The following is a 23535-nucleotide window of genomic DNA, read 5'->3' as shown; positions in this document are numbered from 1 at the left end:
ACCAATGTTTCATACCCTAGCAAAAGGTATGGTATGTATGTATCAATACTATTAGAAAATTATGGTCATTTGTATCGATTCTATTTTATAATGCTAATCATTGTTGTTTTTTGTAAAGCAATAACAGTAAATGTGTATGAAATTAACTATACAAAATAATTATCATTTTCAGATTTTCTGTAATGTAACTAACTATCTTAGAGGTTTATAGATCAACTTGATGTATCTTATTTTTAAGCACATGCATGAATCATATTGATGCAAATACTACCTGCCAGAGCGAATTTCTTCCTAAAGACACACATATATGATGCACACATGCTCTTGAGAAACCGGAATGTACTTTTCTAGGGTAGTTTCTATGTTAAGGTTCAACCTTCTGTGACTGTGTTGGTGTGAGATTTAGATGTAATGCGATGAAGAACATTTTGCGGCCCCAGAGATCAGTGGTGGAGCTTAGGAAGTCTTTATTTAACGAGGTGGTAGGTGGAGTGGGGAATCATTTAAAGATCCTTTCCATATAGTGTGGGGTTCACCGCTACTGTTGTGTCATGGGCAGTGGTGCCCTGGCACAAATTTCTTAGACTGGTCATACCGATGGATGACCTCCCATGACTAACAAATAAAGGACACTCAACTTTTTTCATTGAAACAGCAAATCACAGACAAAGACGTTAACGAATTGATATCAACCAAATTAAATATAGCATTTGAATATGTTAACCTTTGCTTTGGACAGTCAAGCTTGAGATAGTTCTCAAACTATTTTTTGTTTTTCTTCATGGCAGCCTCTTAATTTTCAGTGTTTCTTTTTTAATGTCATCTAGTTGAAGTTTGTCCATGGTTCTGTTTAGTGTGGTGCTGTACAGTGGTTGGGCCATTTGCTAAACTGTATATGACCAAACGTGGTAGTCAGAGATGAAAAAAATACTAAGAAATACAGAAAGCTTGGTTGGAGAGGGCCACCCTAAGTATATTGTTTAGTTCAATGAAATTAAATTAAAAAAAATAATAATAACTTTGTATTTCAGAGAGTACCATAGCAGGAAATGGTTGTTAAAAAAGTATCAGGATGAAGTGAAATCTAAAGCCACAGTTTCAACAGAAATCCCAATGACATTGCCCTGAATGAGTAAAAATCATTACTATTGATCTATATTGATATAACATAGCAGAAAACGAGGTGTGTATGTTTCCATCCTGAAGTCTCTTCCACCAGTTTTCGCTTGACATTGATTCATTCTGTCATTGAGTACTTCTGGTGAGTATACACATTTAATTTATTCATACACAAAGTTACAAAAAAGAGGGTTGATTCCTTTTTCATATATTTTTTAATAATTATTTCAATGTTCCAAAGGTACTCTGTAGGACACTTACACAATGGTTTTTCAATGTCAAAAAAACAAACAGAATCAACCAAAGAAGAATCCCTTTTGCCTCCGTTCCCCCCACCGTCCGCTGTGTGTCTGCTCGACTGACGAGAGTTCCTGACTCTGCGGTCCCGGGAGCCAATACATTATCAGAGCCCCGCTGGCTGGACATCCAAGCCTCCCCACAATGGGGTTAACTGTGTGAAGTATTAAATAGGCCCTATGATATTGTCCTTCCGCATCAAATTGTACGACTATCGTTTTATTTTCCAAAAAAAATTGTTGCAAGATTTATTTGTCTGATTTATAGAGGCTTGAACTTTCAAAGCAAACACATGAAGCCCAACGCCAAATCTGTCTCTCTAGCTGACTGGTGGCACTTAGGCTACTGCATGTTGTAACAGATGTCACAGATGTTTGTATTTTTTTTTTTTTACAAAAACATCTTTGCTGCAGAAAGGTACAATCGTATTCCTCATACCTTTGATACATTTGTCTACATCTCATTCTACATCAACCCGGGCTCTAATTTATTTAAAGCAATGAAAGACCCTGTGGACAGAACATCAGCATATAAGTTAAATCTAAGAAAAAAAATCTAATGTTGTTCCTTGCTCCACATGAGCCCAGTTGGTTCTTGAAGAATCCACTAGATACAAGCAGGTTTATGCAACTTTGGAATGTATGTTTAATCTGGTCGTATAATTATAATGCCTAATAGGCAAAAACATCGAGGAACTCTCTCTAAACCACCCATTTCATCATTAAAAATCTATTAAAAAACAATTATATTCTCAAAGAGAGGCCTATATTTTTACATCTTAGAAAACAGAATTCAAAATCAAACAAATAAAATATTAACATAAGTCAAGCCTTCAATATCACACTTATATAACAATTTACATTCCAAAGCTATGCAAATAAGAAAGTAAAGTCAAAACAGAATAACCTTGATGATAAAGCCCTAATGTTCTATAAAAAAAGAAAGTTTGTGCCATCAAATGTCCACAAAGGGTTGATAAACACTACAATATCCCAAAAGCAAGTTCGCTTATTGTCTTTCATTTACAAAAGCGGGGCAGTGAGAAACCTAGTAGTTAGTATTCAGATACCGTGCTGTGTGGTTTGAATTTGTTCTCACATAATATTTGCGTGCAACACACTTAAACGTAGCCAAAGGAAATCCCGGTGCAGCGACACACCCAGCCATGTTCTGCGTGGACGTGAAACTGCACACACACAAAGAGCACTGGGTCACGTGTGATCTGGAAACGGACACGGCATCTGCCTGAACACAGATGATCTCGACTTTATCCTCCCCAACATACCTCTGTTATGTTGCAAACACAAATAGTTTTGTAGTCCGTCTTGTATGCACAAAGGAAATGAATACAATGCCAACGGATCAACGTTGCATCGCGAGGATACTTTAATCTTCCAAGCGTCACGTCCCATATGTTCACATCACATGCATGAACACGAAGCACCCAGTGATGTTGTACACCTGTTAAAGGTGTCATCTTCCGGGGAGAATCTCCCATGGTTACATTTTGTGTCGATGTGACACATTTTGAGGGCCTATCTTCGCGTAGTGTTTGTCTCTCCCTTTGGAGAAGTGTGTCAGCACTTGGAAAGAAAAACATTAAACACAAACCATAGAATAGAGTTGGCACTGAGCGTCAAAGCTTGTGTGGCGGAGAATGTTCATAATGTTCTAATGTTAACTTAATGATCAAATAAAAGCCAATAAAACACGGGAGCCTGGGGCTCAGTTTAAACACAGGGTTACACAGTACTTTAAGGCTGTCATCACAATTCTTTTTTTGAGTATGTGTGCATTTTATTCCCCATTCCAACCTGTCTCTTTCAACGAGTTTGTATCCAGTTCGAGACTGAGACCGAAGAAAAAGAACTAGTACAGAGGAAGATTGATGACTTCCAGATTCCTCATTTGGGGCTATATATGTCTATATACAGTATATTGCTCCATTGAGGCTAGTGGTTTTAATGATTGCCAAAGATGATTAGAACACAAAACAGATTGGACCTCAAAACATGGAAAAGTGAGATCTGCACTCTCGTCTCCCACCCCACCTCCTCTTAAACGTTTTCTTACAAGCTTCATAAATGATCGGTAGCCTACAACCACAAAACAATATAACCTCGATTATCTCAGGCCAGCATTAAGAATGTAAACATTACTTCTATAGGCAACATTCATCTCAATGACATTTAGGATACTAGTGAAAATAGAATCTCATCAATATAGGGATCAGATGTGGCTCTGTGTGTGTGTGTGTGTGTGTGTGTGTGTGTGTGAAGGGCAGGGAGGTCGGAGGGGATCTATATACACTTCACCAGCCCAAAGACAGTCTATAAATGTAGAAAATACAGAGAGCATAAAAGGGTGTATCGTTGGACTATCACTAAAGGAACCGCCTCGTTACCTTATTGGCTGATAGCCTGCCATGCCGCAGCAGGATAGGTCAACACCCGGCATGACATCACAGTTGAGGTTGGTACAACTCCTTCATCAATGGTGACATCTGAGGTCTTTTATCCCTTCTTTTTTCTTTATTACTTTAATTCCACAAATACTGGCAATACTGGAGATGCAGACACTCACCCTTTCTGCGTGTGAAATATCCAACAAGCTAAGAAGAGACAGGCGGACCTGCCTCAGAGATATCCCCAATCATCCTGATCAAACCTCTCAGAATCTTTTTTTCTGAATGAACAAGTCTTCTCAAGTGATTATAATACACACTCCACACTGGAAAAATATCAATCTCAAGTTCTATCTCCATAGAGCTTGAACTAGCCTACTTACAAACAAACAGCTTTGGTCTGTTTGATTGGATCACATATTAAAACACGCCACTTGTAGATATAAAAAGCAACATTCCAATAAGCAGCTTGACATACGCACACATACAAAAATATGGTTGATGATTCATAAGCCATCCATACTGCAACTATTTTCAGGGTTCCCTTTGGCCTTGCACGTAGCGGCCATCTTTGTCCTAAACTGCTGTTGAGTGGGGTAACTGAATGTTGATTTAGATCCAAGATTCAGGCTTGGTGAATAAGGATGATTAAAGCACTTTCCGCAGAACTGGGTCCTTCCCCAAAACACACAAAGGCCATCTTATGAATGCAGAAAATTTGAGACATTACAGAGTCAAGGCTTCCGCATGCACGGACGCACACATACACGCACAACCATACATACACACACACACACACACACACACACACACACACACACACACACACACACACACACACACACACACACACACACACACACACACACACACACACACACACACACAAACAAACTGGAATGCTTTGTAAAATGTAAACTGAAATTTTAACCAATATTAATATTAATATTTGGAGCGCTATTCAAGAAGGTTTGTCTTTTTATTTCCTGACTTATTTTCTCTCTCACTAAGCTAAGCACTGAGAGTAAGAAATCACCCAAGATCAAATATTATAACAGAATGACTTATGAGTGTTCGAGAAGGGTTTGTGAGGTGGACTGCACACTGACCCAATGACCCAGTCTAGTGCTGTTTACAGGGTAAACACACATCCCTCCGTTTTATTGGAGGACATTGAATACACTGAGGCTGATTAGCGGCACCAGTCTAATGTTCCTCAGAAAACGTGTATGTGGATGACAATAACAGAAATAATAACAGTCTACCAATGACTTTGAAACATACCTTTTCATCAGTGGTCCGCGTCCTAGCTAGCTAGCTGTTTACACCTTTCATGTAAAGTAGATACTGACCAAATTAGCATAAATAACGTCATATGAGAGCTAAGTATGTGTTTATGTTTATTAAAGCTGCAGGTATTTAGTAGTGCAGGTTTGTTCAGGTTTGTAAGAAGGCTGACAAAATGCTTGATGCAGCTTGGCATGTTGCTTGCTGTGAATTAGACAAAGGCGATGACTGCAAACCAACAGCAGAACCATTTTTCCGGACGAAATGTATCATACCTGTTTGGACTAGTGCCTCAAAATTGAATGCTGTACTGCTAGCATGGGGATTAACTCACTCGACTAGAGGGAGAGCACACTACCAAGACAGGCTCTCAATATACAATGTCAATCTCACAGTCCCCTAACAGGCGAGCTCTCACCAAGCAGATACCCTTTCTTCCCGAGAGCCCGTCTTGGTAACATGTTCTTCTCCTAGCAGAACGGGCTCTCCCAGGACTGAGGCCTTTGAGGAGGCTCGGATGGCAGTACATCTAAGCGCTGATCCTGGGCTTTTCTGCAGAGGCAGCAGCTGACCTGTCAAACACCACCCATGGGACTCGTAACACGCTGCTAAAGTGCTGAAGTAGGCATGCTGCTTCACCATCAGCAACACCATCAACAGTGGGGCAGTGACAACAACCCTCAGCATGTAACGCAAAAACAAGATATTTCCCCCCTAACACCAATAGCATCTTTGCAATGGCTACTCTACTGTCTATGCCAGGTTTTCCCATTCATAAGGTGGCAGTATCGTGTATACTTAACAACAACAACAACAACAACAATAACACTAGTGTTATCTAGATCCATGTTGAGCAGTCTCCATGTTGTGGGTGACCTGGAAGCTATGACTTAACACTACATGGTGATGGTCGACAGGAGTCTGTTATTTTATAAACGTGCCTCACTTGAAAATGATCAGATAGAGTTTAGATAGTTCTATATTTGTCTTCAACATATTTGGTGATTTACAATAAAGCTGACTTTGACTCTAGATATTAGAGCCTTTCGTTTTTTTCGTGTTACATTATAAACAGTGCCTGTTAGTCAGCGTTAAAGAACAAAATCAAGAAGATTTAGGGTGATCAAGAAATGGATAAACAACATAACACACCCCTCTCCCTTGCCCTCACATTGTGTCTAAAATCTGCCGAAAAATGTATGTGGAACGTAGAGAAGATACAGCGCTGAATTGTAGGGTTGAATTGAATGCCCCTTCAATTTGGAGCACAGCTATTTTGAATACGACCTAACCCCTTTATAAGAAAGATATCTGTGCAAGAAACGTGACAATCATGCAGATCAATTGTTCGCATGGCGGTGATTAGAGGGACGGAGAATGAATAACCCTGCAAATCTCTCAGTCATAAAAGAGGCGTGTATTTTCTATTTGTATCGTTACTATTGCTACTATTTATACGGAATGTATTCATGTTAAAATGGTTTCAAGCAACATTAATTTTATTGTGAAATGAATACCATTGAAAAGGAATTTTACGCATTCATTGTATTAACACAATTTTGTATTTATCTGTATTGTATTATGTCAAGCCTCTTTATGTAGTATTTTTGCCCTCAATATGTTCTGCGTGACTAAACGTTTTCATGCAAAATACAGGAAATAAATACAAACTCTTTTGCATGCCCTTATTAGCTACTAATAAATGTGGTAGAGTGTTCTCTGCTTGGCTGTTGTAGAGCTAGCATCGCTACGCTAACGAACTCAGAAGTCACTAATTAGTCTCACTAGCTGAATAATGTATCATTGCTTTGTATCAACACAGAGTGGACTTTAGATCATATTCAAAGAAGCACAGCTATATACATTCAATTAAACAAGATAAATAAATATAAAACAAGATCTCTCTTTCTCTCTCTCTTCAGCCCATCTCACAGGCAGTGTAGTTATTTGACCGTGTCTCAATTGGGTTGTGTTTGTTTTATTTCATTTCTTGATAGTATTTTCAACATATTAACCAATAGCTTACCACTATTGAGGACGCTGCAAAACAATTGAAAGCCACGTTTCTCTGAAGTGTCTCAGAACCACTGTGCAATTCCCCCAACATATTTCATGGAGAAAATGACCCCTTTATATAACTGCATTACAACCGAGATAATTGTGTTTGCGTCTATTGTTGTTTTGGGGGGTGGGGGATAAATTCACTGTCTGCATGTAAACCAGGTTCTTGATAAATAATGCTTTTTAACTCATTATTGTTATTATTCTGAATACATTCAGAGGCTTTTATTACACAAGCCAGCTGCCATCTTGTCTAGCCTGTCCGACCCCGTCGGTCCCAGACCTGCAGTCGATTTAAATAAAACATGGGCAAAATCAGGCAGACTGTTCTCTTCAGGACAATGCTGTGAATCTGCTTTAATTAAAGACGTGTGGGCAGGATTAATTGGCTGAGTGAATCCGTGGTCCGTGGGGGTAACTAGGCACACAGGTGCAGCACATTAACCCTTCTTCTTCCTTTTTATCCGGCCGCCTGAGCATAATGACAGAGCCTCGTATCCTCTTTACTTTGGGAGCTCAGAGATACTCCAATGATAGGCCTGCATATACCTATTCAAAGCGGAATAATTAGCTTAAAAAAAGGACGATGACGCATATTCCATCTCTTCATAATTGGTTTCAAAAGAGATGAAGAAGTAAACAAAAAATGTCTTAAAGACATATGGAAACATAAATTAGAGGAAATAAACTGACAAGGTCAATTTCTGCTTAAAGTTGTTAGGACAACGTTGGTTATACTATAATACGTCTCTTGCTGGCTACGCTTAATTATCATCAGAATGAAAGACATCAGAACTGCAAGTCGTTGTCCCTCATTTGTCCATCACAACGATTTGGTCCCTTCTGCTCCACAAGAAACCAACATTCAACCCAAACTCAAAGAAAGTTCCAAAACCATGGCCTGCATAAAGTAAAACAAAAATAAAAGATAGAATAGAAAAGATCAACAAGAGACTGGGTCTGAAATTATTATATGTTTTAAGGTTATGTTATTGAGTGTGCATGTGTGTGTGTGTGTGTGTGTGTGTGTGTGTGTGTGTGTGTGTGTGTGTGTGTGTGTGTTTGCATGTGTGTGTATGGGGGGGTCTTAGTGAAACCTGTACAATCTCAATCTCTCTCCACCAGATTCATGGATTCATGCTCTCAAACAAACACACACACACACACACACACACACACACACACACACACACACACACACACACACACACACACACACACACACACACACACACACACACACACACACACACACACACACATACACAGACACATAAGTTCTAATTAGTTGTCAGCCGTGTTCACTTAAGGCCACTACCTTTGTAACATCACTGCACTAGACTGCTCTAGAGAACCACTTCTGGCAATTTACGGACAACAAAACGATTTACTGTAGGTCAATGGAATCGGGTGGAATGTGTGTGTGTGTGTGTGTGTGTGTGTATGTGTGTGTGAATGTATGTGCATGTGTGTGTGTGTGTGTGTGTGTGTGTGTGTGTGTGTGTGTGGGGGGGGGCAGTTTAAGTCCTCTCGCTCTCACCCTCTCTTGAGAGACAACACTAGGAAACAGTGGCAGGGTCCGGTATGTGCACCTCACTGAAAACCCTTAATGTACTGTAAACACAAACACAGCAGTGTGACCGCCTGATGACCGCAGCACCGTCCCCTCATCCCCCTCCCTCACCTGGGGACGGACAGGAGGAGCTCGCCGCGTCCCCCCTCCCCCTCCACCGGCTGTCTGGCTGGGTGGGTCCATGACGTGTGGTCGCCGCGTCTCCTCTGCTCTCCTGTGTCTCCGCGGGGCCCCTCCCCTGCAGGCCGGGCGGGGCGGGGCCCTCACAGCGAGGACGAGCTCTGGCTGTAGTTCCGCAGGCTCAGTCTGCTGTAGCGGGGGGAGGGCGGCGACGGCGGCGGGTGGGAGGGCGCCGGCGGGAGATACATGCCCAGCTCCGAGACGGGGGAGCCGCTGCTGGACGCCAGGGAGTCCCGGAACGGGGAGGGCGGGGTCAGCGCCATCATCAGCTCCTCCTCCAGCTCGGCCCGCCGCAGCGGCGAGTCGGCGGAGCAGGGGGACGGGGGGCCGCCCAGCCCCCGCATGGGGGAGCGGGACCGGGGGGAGGCCAGCGGGAGACCGTGGTGGTGGTGGTGGTGGTGGTGCACGGGGTAAGGGGGCGGGTACGGCGAGTGGGGCGGGGGAGGGGGGATGTGGAGGGGGAGGCCGCCGTGGCCGGACTCCACGGGGGGGAGGGGCTGGATGTCAGCGTAGGCGATGAGGGTGGGGGGCATCTGGAGGTCGCGGGGCAGCAGGTACGGGTCGGCGGGTTGGTAGGGGTCGGCGGGGTGGTACGGGTCGGGGGGGAGGTAGGGGTCGGCGGGGTGGTACGGGTCGGGGGGGAGGTAGGGGTCGGGGGGGAGGTACGGGTCGGGGGTCTGGTCGGCGGCGGCGGCGGCGTTGGGTGTGTGCGCGTGCGAGTGGGTGGGCGAGGCGGTCAGCATCATGCTGTTGAGCTCCGAGATGTTGGCGGTGAAGCGGTTCACCACGCAGCTGATCTGGTCCATCAGGGAGCTCTGGCCCGGGTGGACGACGGCGGCGCCGGCGACCACGTGACAGTCGCCCCTGGCGACCGCCGGCCCGCCTACCGAGACGCATGCCACGCCCCCGGGCACGCACCCGACCACGCCGCCCACGACCCCGCCCACCACGGGCACGCCGCCGTACTGAGGCGCGATCAACACCGGGGGCTCCTCCCCCAGCCCCGCCCCCAGCCGCTGGCTGACGGTGCTGATGGGCGAGGGCGTCTGCGAGCGGTAGGCGATGGGGTAGCGCTCCTCGTCCTCCGACAGGTCGTACAGGGTCTTGTCGGTGCCCGGGTCGGTGTGCATGGAGAAGGAGGGCATGGAGGGCATGGAGGGCAGGGGCACGTGGGGGGGCAGGTCCCCGGCGCCGCAGTAGCGGCCCTCCGAGCTCTTGGTGAAGGGCTTGATCACGGCCGTCTGGTTGCTCTCCTTGCGCTTGATGTGGAAGGAGAGCCGCTGCCACAGGTGGTTCCCCCGGGAGCTGCTGCGCTCCGTCTGGGCCCAGGACACCGACTTACCGTTGGAGCTGGAGGGGGGAGGGGAGGGGGGTCAGAGAAGGAGGAGGATGGGCAGTGGTGGGATGGCTGGGTGTGTTAAGGCTGGGTGTTTTTGTCTGTTTTAAAGACAAAAAAATAAAAATGACGCTCCCTCTCGCTCCACTGTTTTTTACTTTGATCATTCTCTCTCTCTCTCTCTCTCTCTCTCTCTCTCTCTCTCTCTCTCTCTCTCTCTCTCTCTCTCTCTCTCTCTCTTTTGTCAGGTTAATTAGTGTGATTAATCTATCGGGGAACCTCTGATTAAACCACAGACCACCATCACTGGCGTGAAAAGGACTGAAATGACTCAGCCGGAGGACCCACACACACACACACAACCACAGACACACAATTACCCACATACGGACTCACACGCACACACACACACACACACACACACACACACACACACACACACACACACACACACACACACACACACAAACACACAAGCACACGCATGCATGCACACATTGCAGACACCCTCACTGATGTGCACTGATAGACATTCTCCCTCCCCTGGGTGGAGTGAGGCTGTGGCACCACAGTGGTTGATGCTGGGATGTGGCCATCGCCTCAGGCGGGCAGATAAGCCGCCAGGCAACAGCTTGTGAAAATACATGTCCAACTGTCCTGTGCCTGATGTTTCGTTTTGCTATTTAAATTGACAGCTGAGCTGTTTTAAATGAGTCAAATGTAAATCAAGCACTCCTGAAAGAGCTGAGATCGTCCCCAAAAAATATGAAAAGCTGAGAGATTAACATGAACATAACCTTCAGATTCAGATTATACAATGATCTCTTAGAGAGTGCCTGCCAGCTCATGTGCATACACACACACACACACACACACACACACACACACACACACACACACACACACACACACACACACACACACACACACACACACACACACACACACACACACACACACACAGGACAGAAAAATAGAAGGAGGGACTAGATCTAGATCCTGACCCTGATCTTGATCCTGACAGATGAGGACCTGATTGAAAGCCTGGGTCCCCCAGTAGAGTGAGCCAGAGCAGGTCACTCCCTCTGTGGGCTTCCATCAGGGAGTCTCTTCTACAGATAGGCGAGTCTCTCCCTCAGTACATACTCTGATCCCCTTTTATTCCTTTGTCATGTTTAACCATCACGCTCTCCCACTCCATCTTCATCCCTGACTTGCACATTCTCTCTGGTTTGCTCCTCTTCCTCCTGCCTCCATGAGGACTCTGTCACCAGTTCACCTCAGGGTCACAGCAACCATCAAGACTCTCTCTCTCTCTCTCTCTCTCTCTCTCTCTCTCTCTCTCTCTCTCTCTCTCTCTCTCTCTCTCTCTCTCTGTCGGGGAGAATGACTCTCATGGACGCTACAACATATGCACGCGCACACACGCAGATACGCACACACAAGCAGCCCTCACACTCAAACACACACACACCTTAAATGTGCTCCCAAAATGGGGCTATTACTGAAATGGTCCCATCGACTGTGATCTAACCAGACCTTGACCTGCCATAAACGAGGTTCAATTTCTTTATTGCATTTTACAGGCGACACACACACACACGCACACACAGACCCACACACTTGAGCACACGCACGCACACACACTCGCACGCACACACAAGCACGCATGCACAGACTCACGCGCACATGCAGGCACGCAGACCCACACGCACGTCGCACACACTCACTCACACACAAACGCACGCACGCCGCATGCACACACGGACACGCGGCCGCACCTCAGCGTCTCTCCGGCGGAGCCCCTCCTCTTCCACAGGTTGATCAGGCTGGAGGAGCGGCTGGCGGCCGAGGAGGACTTGCCGTCGCCCACGTGCATGCGCACCACGGTGCTGGTGGTGAAGGCACTGCGCACATTGCGCTCCGGCTTGGCCAGGATGATGTACACCTGGAACACGAGACGGTCAGAGGTAGCACTCTGGTGGAAGGAACGCCTGTACTTGTTTATGAGATTATAGGAGTAAAGGCGAGTTGTGGATGAACATCAAAGCATAAAAGTTGAGCTTTGAACCTCAAACCCTGAAGCACTATTTAGGAAAACCTACAAATCAAAGTGGAAGCCCCGGGGGTTGAGGTTCACTCCAAGTTTGACCGAATAGTCCCCCATTTTAGCCCCTACCTTGGGCACAAACATGCAGCAGAGTGCCACGGTGGCACTGAGGCTGACGCTGAAGCACATGGTGATGATCTTGTAGTTGGAGCCGAAGTAGATGGGCACGAAGGCCAGCCAGATGATGCAGGTGGTGTACATAGTGAAGGCGATGTACTTTGCCTCGTTGAAGTTGGCCGGAACGTTGCGGGTCTGCGCGGGGAGAGAGCCTTGTGAGTGGTGTGCTTGCGATGGGGAAGGTGGTGAGTGAGTCACCGGTGCATCATAATGACCCTTAGGACTCCTTCTTCACCGGCACGGCGGGTTGTGACCTGTTGTGCTTTTTGTATCACTCCCTCGCTCTGCACCGACAACAGGGACTGAACTCTGAGACACATTAATGAACCGCGTTCGCTCATTTCCACTGCAATATTATTCAACTCTTGAATGCAGAACATTTCGGCAGAGTCTGTGTACAAGCTATTTTGTCGAATCAAATCAATTTCGCTTTGTCTCCTTTACAGCCCTGCTGCTGGCCAGGCAGTAATGCCCCAACGGTTCTCTAAAACCCCTCCCTCCTCCAGGTATATGAAGCCTGCAATGGACCCACACTCATCGGGTGCTTTGTTGTGTTTGTAAAATCAAATTAAAATCCCGGGGATCATATAGTCCTTTCTGATCCTGTTTCATAAGGAAATAAATCTGGAGAAGAAAGACACACTCAGTCTCTAGGCTGTTTTTCATTGCACCCTATAGACATACAATACCCAGCCCCCCGTCTCCACGTACCGGACCCCGCTGGGGAGACCAAACCCTTATACCTGAATAAACACCCGCTAACTGGATGGAAATCCGACAGCCCATTGTGCATTCCTTTACCACCAGTGAGGGAATAGCGAGGAGCCGTGTGGCCGGTACCTTGAAGGCGTAGAAGGTGCAGCTGAGGATGAGCAGGCCGTTGTAGCCCAGCGGCGCCACCACCCCCAGGTTGGTGGTGTTGCAGATCAGGTTGACCTGGTGGATGCTGGGGTAGTCGTGGATCACCTGGGGACAGCAGCAGCACATTGACTCACATGTTGTCAGACAGAAGCAAGGGCAGCAGGATAGTCTAATGCTGTCGTTACCTGCAGGGGTTCCAATGTGAGACGCACAACACCTTCCTTCTCTTTAATGGCATGCAGCTCAGATAAATCACTGCAAGTCCCTTTGGATGAAAGCCTCTGCTGCTAAATTACCAAATAGTGAAAAAGTCCTGAAATAGCACTTTGACATCACAGGCTTTGTTTGTGTTTGTCATGTCTGGCGGTGTGTTGTTTTTTCTATCTGCCACCGTGACCACGCTGTGTCAACCAGAGTGCCCTCTGATTTGCATATTTCTAAAGTATTTACACAGGCAGCACAACACAGGCATTAGCACAGAGGGTCTGGCACGGCGCTAATGCAACTTGATAGTGCTGCCTTGATATCGCGGCCCCTGAGAGGCGGCTGGCAACTTGGAAATCCACTGGCAGCCAATCAAATGGGAGTCTAAAAAAATAACGGAGCCGAGCAGGATTGGGCCACTTCCACGGGAAATTGAAATGGCGAGACTGTCCATCTGTGCCTTGCAGTAGCAACCTAAAAATAAACTGAACGCTTATCCCTCAAAAACCTGCTATGTCATCGACACAGAGAGCTGAGTAGTGGTTCACTTTCATTTTTGAGAGGAGACTGTGTCATCCGCGCAAATGCAGGCAATTAAGCAACAACATCCAAGCAAATAAGTATCATGAAACCAGATGCATCATAAATGTAAATTCTGATGATAGCATTCACGCAAAGTGATGCTTTCAGAAATGTAGACGAGACAACAGAGAGGACAGGCCACATAAATGCTGCATAAATAACCTAACCTACTACTGTCAATCTGTCAATCACTGGGATTTTCTTTCATTTTTTTCTACCCGTCGCGAAGAGTCGCGTTCTAGCGGTTCCCTTTCTTATTTAAAACTCGTTGCTGGAAAAGTTGGGATTAAGATAACGCTACACTGCTTCTTATGTACACATTTATGTGAATTAGTTACTGGAGAGTAAATTTAAGCACTTCAATGAAAATCTGCGTTGGTTCTGTCGCAGACCTTCTTAGATGCGCAGACCCTCTCAGCCTACTGAGAAGTTTAAACCAGGCTGGTCGGCATCCCTGTCTGGTCGGCATGCTGAGCGCCTCCAAAGCGCGGAGCCCTACCTGCGGGGGCTCCATGAGGAACAGAGCCACGATGATACCCAGCTGCAGCAGGATGAGGAGGAAGGCGATGATGAGCTGGGCGCAGGCCGACATGAAGCGCGGCTTCTTGGTGCAGATCTTCTTCTTGCTGCCGGCCAGGATCCGCGCGATGCGGTTGGTCTGCAGAAGGCACGCATACGTTTAACAGGGATAAGGACACTAACGTGAGCCATCATGGGCCCTAGCGTTACGAAACACTGCAGAGCTCCGCCCTTATGGCGACGGGTTACCTTGGTGACCAGGGCAGAGTAGCTCATGGCGGGGGACAGGCCGATGCCCAGCCGCTGCAGGTAGCAGTGCATGACGTGGGGCTTGGCGATGAGTGTGAAGGTGCACAGATAGCCCAGACAGATCCCAGCCAGGATGATGTAGCAAAGCTCCCGGCTGGAGGACTTCACCACCGGGGTGTCTCTGAACCTGGGGCCGTGGACACACGCGTTAGAACTGTACCCCCAAGACTATTGGGACCGCGTGGACAGCAAATGGCCTCTTGCTTTTAATCATAATAATTATAATAACAATAATTACAGGAATGTATTATTAAACAAATGAATATTAACTCTGTAAGTGTTAAAATGATTTGGCAGGTTTGCTAAGAGCCCAGGTTGATTGTTGACATTGTCTATGAGCAGATGTAAATCAACCTTTCATTTTGTTAATCTCCCCGCCTGTCCACTCGAAGAAGTGTTCCACAACCGGACAGTTGGCGATCAATTGTCATCCATTATGTTCCAATCTAGTGTTTCATCAGCAATCAAAAATGTATATTTTTGTACAACCAAGGTAAATTGTAGTCCAAGCAAGGTAAGTGCATACAAACTGCCCTGACTGGGTGGCTTTCTCCAATATCGCCCACAAATGAACAAATCCAGAAGTTTGGTTTCTGTGTTAAAGTGCCACTGAGCATGCTCACAGACTTAGAGACTGAGTTGTACGATTAGAATCGTCATTACTCTGTATTCTGAGTGCAAAGCAAAATGCAAATAACTTGCATGGGTACGTTTGCAAGGGTGTGTTTTTCTAACTGATCTGAACGCAACATTAGCATTCTGAGATTACAGGGTCACTGCGCACGCCCAACCCCCCGGTTGCAATGCAGTGGGGAAAATATTTGTGTTCAGTTGACAGTCTCGTTCCTCCTCCATTCATACAACCAGAACTGAGCAGTGTGAATGCGTTGGCTGCATTCCAATCGGTTTGAGAACACTCCCTCCAACGCTCACCCTCATAACCTATTAAAATGTCTACACTCTACACTGCAGAATTCAGAATGATCATTCTGCATGTGATGCAGCCAAGGTCTTCACTCAGAATTTAGAATCCAAGCGTTTGAACAAAGACAGTATCTTGTGGATTTGGTTGTTTGCGGGCACTATTGGAGAAAAAAAACTATCCAGGGCCGTTAGTGTGCCCTTATTTGTGTTGGACGCACAAAGAGGCTATGGGAGATGCTTGACACTTGTTTGGAGTATAATGGATCTGAAAGGCTCGCCAACAAATTTGGGAGCGTGCCGACACCATCAGAGGGGGTGAGTTGAACAAAGATATTGGCGGATTCGATTTACATCTGGACATAGAGCCAAAATTTAACCAGGGGATCTTAGCCAACAGGCCAAATCCTTTAACACGCTCAATACAATTAATTTTAAACACAAATTAGAAGAGGACAGAGGAGGATCGAGACCAGCAATGAAACAGAAATTTGTTTAAATATATACAACGAAAAAACGAGTTGTATGATCACATAAACATGCTATTTTACTATTGTCTAGCCACTACCATGAATCACAAAACTATTACTGCCTCTCATTCCCCCAGAAGCATGCAGGGTACAGATACCCATGAGGCCAATGTTCTGGCGACAACAGTTAAAAGTAAAGTGTGTTGCTCAAGGGACAGTGTTCATGTGTCTGACGGTGCACAGAATGGGAGAGGGGGATTATACCTGATGAAGACAGCCGTCACGAAGAATGTGAACATGAGGCCCAGACAGGCGAAGACAACGGCAGCGATTGGCTCAGGATCCCCCCAGCGCAGATACTCCACTGGGATTGGGTCACAGCCTGATGGGCGGGGACAGCAACATCAATCAAACAAGATGGACCCTAAGTTCTAAGAATTCTTTGCATTCACCTGTCTCGCTCTCGCTTATTTCATTGTCGTTTCAGAGTGTAATAAGGGTGAGCACAAAGCAGGAGGATAATACGATTCTTCTTAAGTGGTTGTTCTACAGCAGGTCTTATTCTTGATCCAGCCCACATTAAACAGTCCTTTTAGCTCTCTGTCTTTGACTCACTCACTGTCACTCCCCTCGCAAAAATCCCATCTCCATCTTTTTAACAAACGGTTATCTCTATCGTTATCTACTTCCTTCCATCTCTCCTTCCTGTCTCTCAACAGTTCCTCCTCTCCTGCTCTTTGCCTTCCATTATGCTGTACTTCTTGATTTTAGTCATCCCTCATCCGGCACTTAGTTTCAGCAGCTCCTTTGGAGTGGGTTTGGTGTGTGCATGTGCGCATTGCTTGTGTGTTTGGTGTGTGTGCATAAGTTTGCTTGCATGTGTTCGCTGGCATCTTAGTGTGTGTGTGTGTGTTTGTGTGTGTGTGTGTGTGTGTGCATTTGCGTGTGTGTGTGTGTGTGTGTGTGTGTGCGTGCATCTTCTTCTCCTCCCCCTGTCTTCCTGTGCTACTCTGTATTTATCTGCCCACGCCTCTCCTGTCCCCTGTCACCCCATCATCCGTCTCTCTCTGGTGCCCCCCCCCCCCTTCCATCCTCTCCATCCCTGTCTTCGGTGTGGAGGTAGGGCATGATGAAGTGGCATTAATTAAAGGGACAGATGTAATTACCATCCACCGTAACATAAGCTCCAGAATTACCACCTGGCTGGCCGAGCACAGACACGACACCAGGGACGCTTAATGTGCACATATGCACACGCACACACGCACGCACACACACACTCACGCATGTAGGTCTGCAACTACGCACGCGCTGAATATATTTTCATTGCCATATTCTGATACTAAATCTCTCTCACTAACACACACACACGTAATATACTTTTGTCGTCTTTCTCTCTTTCTGACTCACACACACACACACACACACACACACACACACACACACACACACACACACACACACACACACACACACACACACACACACATACATACATACATACACACACACACACACACACACACACACACACACACACACACACACACACACACACACACACACACATACAAGCAGACTGTAAGGCGTGGCAAGGGCACTTTAAGCGGCAGTATATCAGTGTTTAAGTCTTTTAAAATCAATCAGCTTTATTGAATGGGTGATGTAGATGTGATTAGGGAGATAAACAGTGTTTGGTGACTGTAATTGAAACAGAGTTGAGGGAGACATAAAGGCAGGCTAGGCAGTTGAGTGCTGAACCACAAGCCGGGTTGAGTCATTGATACTGAAGTAGCAGCAGCAGCAGCAACAACACAAGACACATAAAACTGGGACCTAAATCATAGCCACTCCTATTGTAGGAGGTTGTTTTGTTTCAGGAAATTGCAAAGCTGTGCTGCTGTGCAGCATGTTTGGTAGGTAACATTATATTTAGAAAGACAGGGTGCCAGGGACATTTTTGGAAAAAAAATTCCCATGGTGAGACGGGATAATATAAAAGCTTGCATTGGTTTTGGATTCTAGGCTTGGTTTTATATTGTACGCTGAATACATAACAAGAAACATCCTGTCCGAGGTTCTACTAAATATCGATTCCAGTTTAAAGACATTAAATGTTCTGCATTCATCATCACAAAAATGTACACTTTGAAGTTTGAAATATGTGCTACGTATGCCTTGTAGCAACACACCAACCTTCACTGATTTAGTACAACTTTATACCTCTCCTTTAGGGTTTATTGGCTATCTGTCCTAAGAGCTGGTCAGATCTGCGGGGGCAGCTCACGAGAGGTTTTAGTCCATCTAAGGCTTTGTCTCAGTACTCCCTCAAAGGGTCTGAGAGCTCAGAGTGTGTGCGGAGCTTCCCTGATCAGCGAGAGCACTGAGTCCCAGAGGTAACCCTCCCTGCTCTGCTCTCATGCCTGCTGCTTCTGTCACAACCTAATTTAGTCTCTCACCTCACTAACGCCTCTCTCTCTCTCTCTCTCTCTCTCTCTCTCTCTCTCTCTCTCTCTCTCTCTCTCTCTCTCTCTCTCTCTCTCTCTCTCTCTCTCTCTCTCTCTCTCTCTCTCTCTCTCTCTCCTCATCTACTAGTCTCTTAATATCTCCTCTCTGTTGTTCTCTCTCTTTCACTGGCTTTTATCTACACCATCTACTTCTGGCTGCTGTTTACACTCACAGAGGCTGCCATACTCTTTCCATCCCAAAACTAAGGTTGTCTCCCTGTCATCCCTCCATCTATCTATCATTCATCTATCCATCTATCTATCATTCATCTATCCATCTATCTATCATTCATCTATCTATCTATCTATCTATCTATCTATCTATCTATCTATCTATCTATCTATCTATCTATCTATCTATCTATCTATCTATCAATCTATCAATCTATCTATCTATCTATCTATCTATCTATCTATCTATCTATCTATCTATCTATCTATCTATCTATCTATCTATCTATCTGTCCGTCCGTCCGTCCGTCCGTCCGTCCGTCCGTCCGTCCATCCATCCATCCATCCATCCATCAACATAAAACACATGGGCAAACACACAGGTGTTCTAATGACCACACAGCGATGTATTCATGGATGCACCCAGACATCCCCCTCCCTTGTAATTGGCTGTGGGTGGCTTTTCCGTTTCCGCCTCCAACTGTTGACCATATCCTTGTCCACAACACGCCGATTCGTTTTTGTGTTTCTTGCCGTTCGTTCTCACTGCGATGGTCGTTTTTATAGCTAATCGAGCAGCTGATCCTGTGTCAGCCTCGTTGTTCCCTTCATGTTCTAATCACGCTGCCCGGCAGACAGGGATAATCAGCCAGCTCCAAAGACAGCCCGAGCTGAAGCGCGAGCTGTAGCCCGAGCTGTAGCCAGCGGCTGTGGGCCGCAGCCACCGGGGGGAAATAGGAAGTCCAATCGCCTTGGAAACGTATTTTCGTGAGACGCTGCCGCTGATGCAGAATGAGTAGAACAGCGTTGAGCATGTCAAAAACTAATTAGAGGGAGGTGGAAGGGAAGGATGGGGAGGGGGAGGAGGAGGTGAGGAGTTAGTTCTCTCTCACTTTGTTTCCCTGCTTACATAATTGGTACGCTGATTGCGATAATAGCCTAGACGATTCTTTTTTTGTTCAGATAAACCGCATTTAGCCGGTGACTGCCTGGGACCTTTAAATGGTCATAGGCATGCACACAGATATACAACCCATGAAACGCACACACACTCACACACACATTGCCAATAACACACCTGTGAGGTCGTCGGTGGGCCAGGAGCCAAGTTCACAGGCGCGGCAGGTGTACTCGTCGAACACAAACTCGTTCTCCTTACAGGGGGTGCAGGTCCAGCAGCAGCTCACCTCGCCTTTACGGATCACCTGGGGGGGGGGCGCCGCGGGATACACACACACACACACACACACACACACACACACACACACACACACACACACACACACACACACACACACACACACACACACACACACACACACACACACTGATGTCATTCACATCCATATGCACGACAATGTCGTCGTCCCAACCCTCTTCTTCTGAATTTGACCAAATCAGTTGTTGTGCCAACAAATACATGAATGCAACCCCGATCATGGATGGATTTACTATTCAGTGATTTTGCAGACCCTTTGATCCAAGGTGACCCTTGGATTTTCTGTTGTTATTATTGAGCAGGTAGGGGCAGGTAGCCCGCCGCCATTGGGGTTTGAACCCAGAACATTTCAGTTGACCATTTCAGATACCCTAACCAATAGACACTCCTTCCCCCCAGTAACTATGCCCACAAAAAAAAAGTCTCTTAGGTCCAAATTGGTAAACCTATTATTAAATTACTTCAGTGCCAACATAAAGGCCAAACTATATAATACAATTATTCAATGCAGGTATGTGTAATATATTTGTGCTTCCTTTTGGTAAACGGCAGCCAACATGCCATATTTAGTCCAATTCCAATGCTCTATTGTCGGCTGTATCTCATAGCATGGGATTGACTGCTAACTGTGATTTTACATATAAAGGTTGCTTAAAGGGGACATATTATACCACCAGGTGTAAGTGTGATTAGCCTTACAAGCCGTTTCGAAAATCTGCCCCATATGACATCACTAGTGGGCGTGTCCACCTAGATCTGTGCTGGATGTTTACTTCTTACAGCTGGGTAGGCTGGTAGACTGATCTATCCAGCACAGATCTAGGTGGACACGCCCACTAGCGATGTCATATGGTCAGATTTTCAAAACGGCTTGTAAGGCTAATCACACTCACACCTGGTGGTATAATATGTCCCCTTTAAAGGCACTGACTTTGGTTTGATAGGGCCTTTAAGTCGGTAAGTATGTGCGTACATAGTGATCCTCCTGCAATTGGTGTCTCGTCTGTTACCTTAATCTGTCCTTTATCACAGGGCTCACTGCACACAGACTTCAGGATGGCGTCCTTGCTGGCCCAGACCTCGTCGTCGTCTATCCTCAAGCCCCTGCGGTCCCAGGTGCCGATATTGATGTAGTCGTAGTAGTCCTTGCCCATCTTCTTGAAATTCATGATCTCATACCTGGGACAAGCCGACGCACGGGTCAAAGGGAAGGAATGGAGAACAAAGGACTGCTCATGCATAGAATAAGGGTGTGGTCTTTAGGCTCTCGTCAACAAGGCACCGGCCCCAGGAACACTCCATGCCGTTAACCTTACCGCATCATTTCAACGACATCAACCATCTCCCCCGTCTCTGTCCACCTACCCGCCTAGAGCACCTACCTGCCAGGTGAATCTCCGTTGGCGTCGAACAGGATCCCCTCCCCGGACACGCCTGTGAAGTTGGTTTTCATGAGGAAATCCAGCAGTGTGGCTCCGTCGATGGGTCGCATCGCATCGCAGAGGCCCTGCCGCGCAGCAACGGAGAAGGGTCACTTCATCGTTTGAACACACCGCGGCAATCATCACACACAGATTTTAATCAGTCGCCCGTATTTGCGGACAATTTATGGACGAAAGTTACACCCATCAAATAATCCATCCGTCCATACAAGCTCAAGCTCCGTCTGCTGCTCACCTGGTAGCCGGGGCAGAGGGCTTGTTGCATGTTATGCAGGCCGTACGCCATGGAGTAGATGGCGTTTATCACAAACCCCATCTTAGTGTCCTGGGCATACTGCTGGCGAAGAGACTCGCGCTCTGTACGGGTGTGTGTGTGTGTGTGTGTGTGTGTGTGATAGGGAGAGAGGAGAGGGGGGCAAGGGATTAGGCGAAGAAGGATGAAAAGAACAAGCACTACCATCAGAACAACTCTCCACTTCACTTTTCCTTCCTGAAACAAAATCTGTATTTCTCTTACTGTTACATTACAAGTCCATCTCCTTTGTTTATTCGTATCTTTTCCTCCTTCAATTCTCCGCCCCCTCATCTATCTTCTCTGCCCTCTCCTGTCTCTGTTAATTTGCAATTTATGCCCTCTTTTATTAAAATGCAGCAGCTCCTTTGAAGCAGCACTCACACACCATTTTGACTATGAATGGATGGAATAACACAGAAGGAAGGAGAGAGAGACAAAGACGCAAAGAGGGGGAGAGAGACAGAGAAAGAGAGACAGAGAGAGACAGACATAGAGAGACGGAGACGGACAGGGAAAGAGAGGGGGAGAGAGAGCGACAGACAGAGAGAGGGGGAGCGAGAGAGACAGAGACAGAGAGGGCAACGGAAGAAATAAGAAAGAGAATGTGCTCAGGTGACGTGTGTGTGTGTGTGTGTGTGTGTGTGTGTGTGTGTGTGTGTGTGTGTGTGTGTGTGTGTGTGTGTGTGTGTGTGTGCATGTGCGTGGGTTGGTGTTTGTGTGTGTATTTTGTATGTTGTTGATCTCACACATGGTTTTCATTATCATTTGTTATTAAAATAGCATTCGCATAAATATGCAAATGATTCTCAACCCTATTTTGTTGACAAATCAAAGCAAATAGATACCCACCCCCACCCCGAACCCCACCCCGAACCCCCGTGCCTCACTTCCAATCCCCTCCCTTCCTCCCTCTCTCTCCCCCCACCTCTTTCTCTCTCTTTGTTTTGATGAGCAGTTTGGCGCCATAATTGGCCATGGTCGAAGCACCTGTTTTACACGTCTGACTCAGTGGTTGCACGTGTTTGATATCGGCGCGTCTGTGTGTGTGTGTCTGTCTGTGTTTCTGTCTGTGTGTCTTTCTGTGTGTCTGTATGTGTGTCGGCCTGTGTTTGTGTCGGTCTGTGTGTGTGTCTGTCTTTGTGTGTGCGTCTGTGGGTCTGTGTGTCAGTTTGTGTGTCTGTCTGTTTGTTTGTGTCTGTGTGTCTGTGTGAATGTTTGTGTGTCTGTCTGTGTCTGCTTCTGTGTGTGCCGGCCTGTTACCACTTAACTGCAACTTAAATGATATATGTCTGTCTTGATGTTGTGATATTGTATTCCATATTAGGACTGGTCTATGATCCACATCAGTGATTCAACCAGTGAGCCATGAGACGGGTATCTCCCAGATAAAACAATTACCGTACACGTTTAGGAGTCTGGAGTGTTCAACCCTAAACTTTACTCCCGTGGATTTCAAAGGTACTTCCTCAACATTGTTCCCCTGCTGCCCCTCTACCTCCCATAGTGTCCTACACCCCTACACTTAGAAGCCTCTTGGCCTGATAGGAGTTC

The 23535-nt window shown here is 46.3% G+C and overlaps 2 protein-coding genes across 2 annotated transcripts in view; both read right to left on the bottom strand.

Moving 5' to 3' along the window:
* Nucleotides 1-4072, bottom strand: part of ctsc (cathepsin C) — a 20011-nt gene extending 15939 nt beyond the window's left edge. The window contains exon 1 of the mRNA XM_060076248.1: nucleotides 4048-4072. Within this exon, the coding sequence (XP_059932231.1) occupies nucleotides 4048-4072 (25 nt within the window). The remainder of the gene's footprint in view (nucleotides 1-4047) is intronic.
* The window catches only part of grm5b (glutamate receptor, metabotropic 5b), a 70369-nt gene continuing 48149 nt past the window's right edge, over nucleotides 1316-23535 (bottom strand). The window contains 12 exon segments of the mRNA XM_060074459.1: nucleotides 1316-9531; nucleotides 9625-10271; nucleotides 12039-12205; nucleotides 12437-12619; nucleotides 13325-13450; nucleotides 14631-14789; nucleotides 14900-15086; nucleotides 16615-16732; nucleotides 20107-20233; nucleotides 21258-21426; nucleotides 21630-21754; nucleotides 21925-22046. Coding sequence (XP_059930442.1) covers nucleotides 9005-9531; nucleotides 9625-10271; nucleotides 12039-12205; nucleotides 12437-12619; nucleotides 13325-13450; nucleotides 14631-14789; nucleotides 14900-15086; nucleotides 16615-16732; nucleotides 20107-20233; nucleotides 21258-21426; nucleotides 21630-21754; nucleotides 21925-22046 — 2657 coding nt within the window. The 3' untranslated portion in view covers nucleotides 1316-9004.

The sequence above is a fragment of the Gadus macrocephalus genome, chromosome 16 (assembly GCF_031168955.1).
Source record: "Gadus macrocephalus chromosome 16, ASM3116895v1".
Lineage (NCBI taxonomy): Eukaryota > Metazoa > Chordata > Actinopteri > Gadiformes > Gadidae > Gadus > Gadus macrocephalus.
This window is presented reverse-complemented; position numbering and strand designations above follow the sequence as displayed.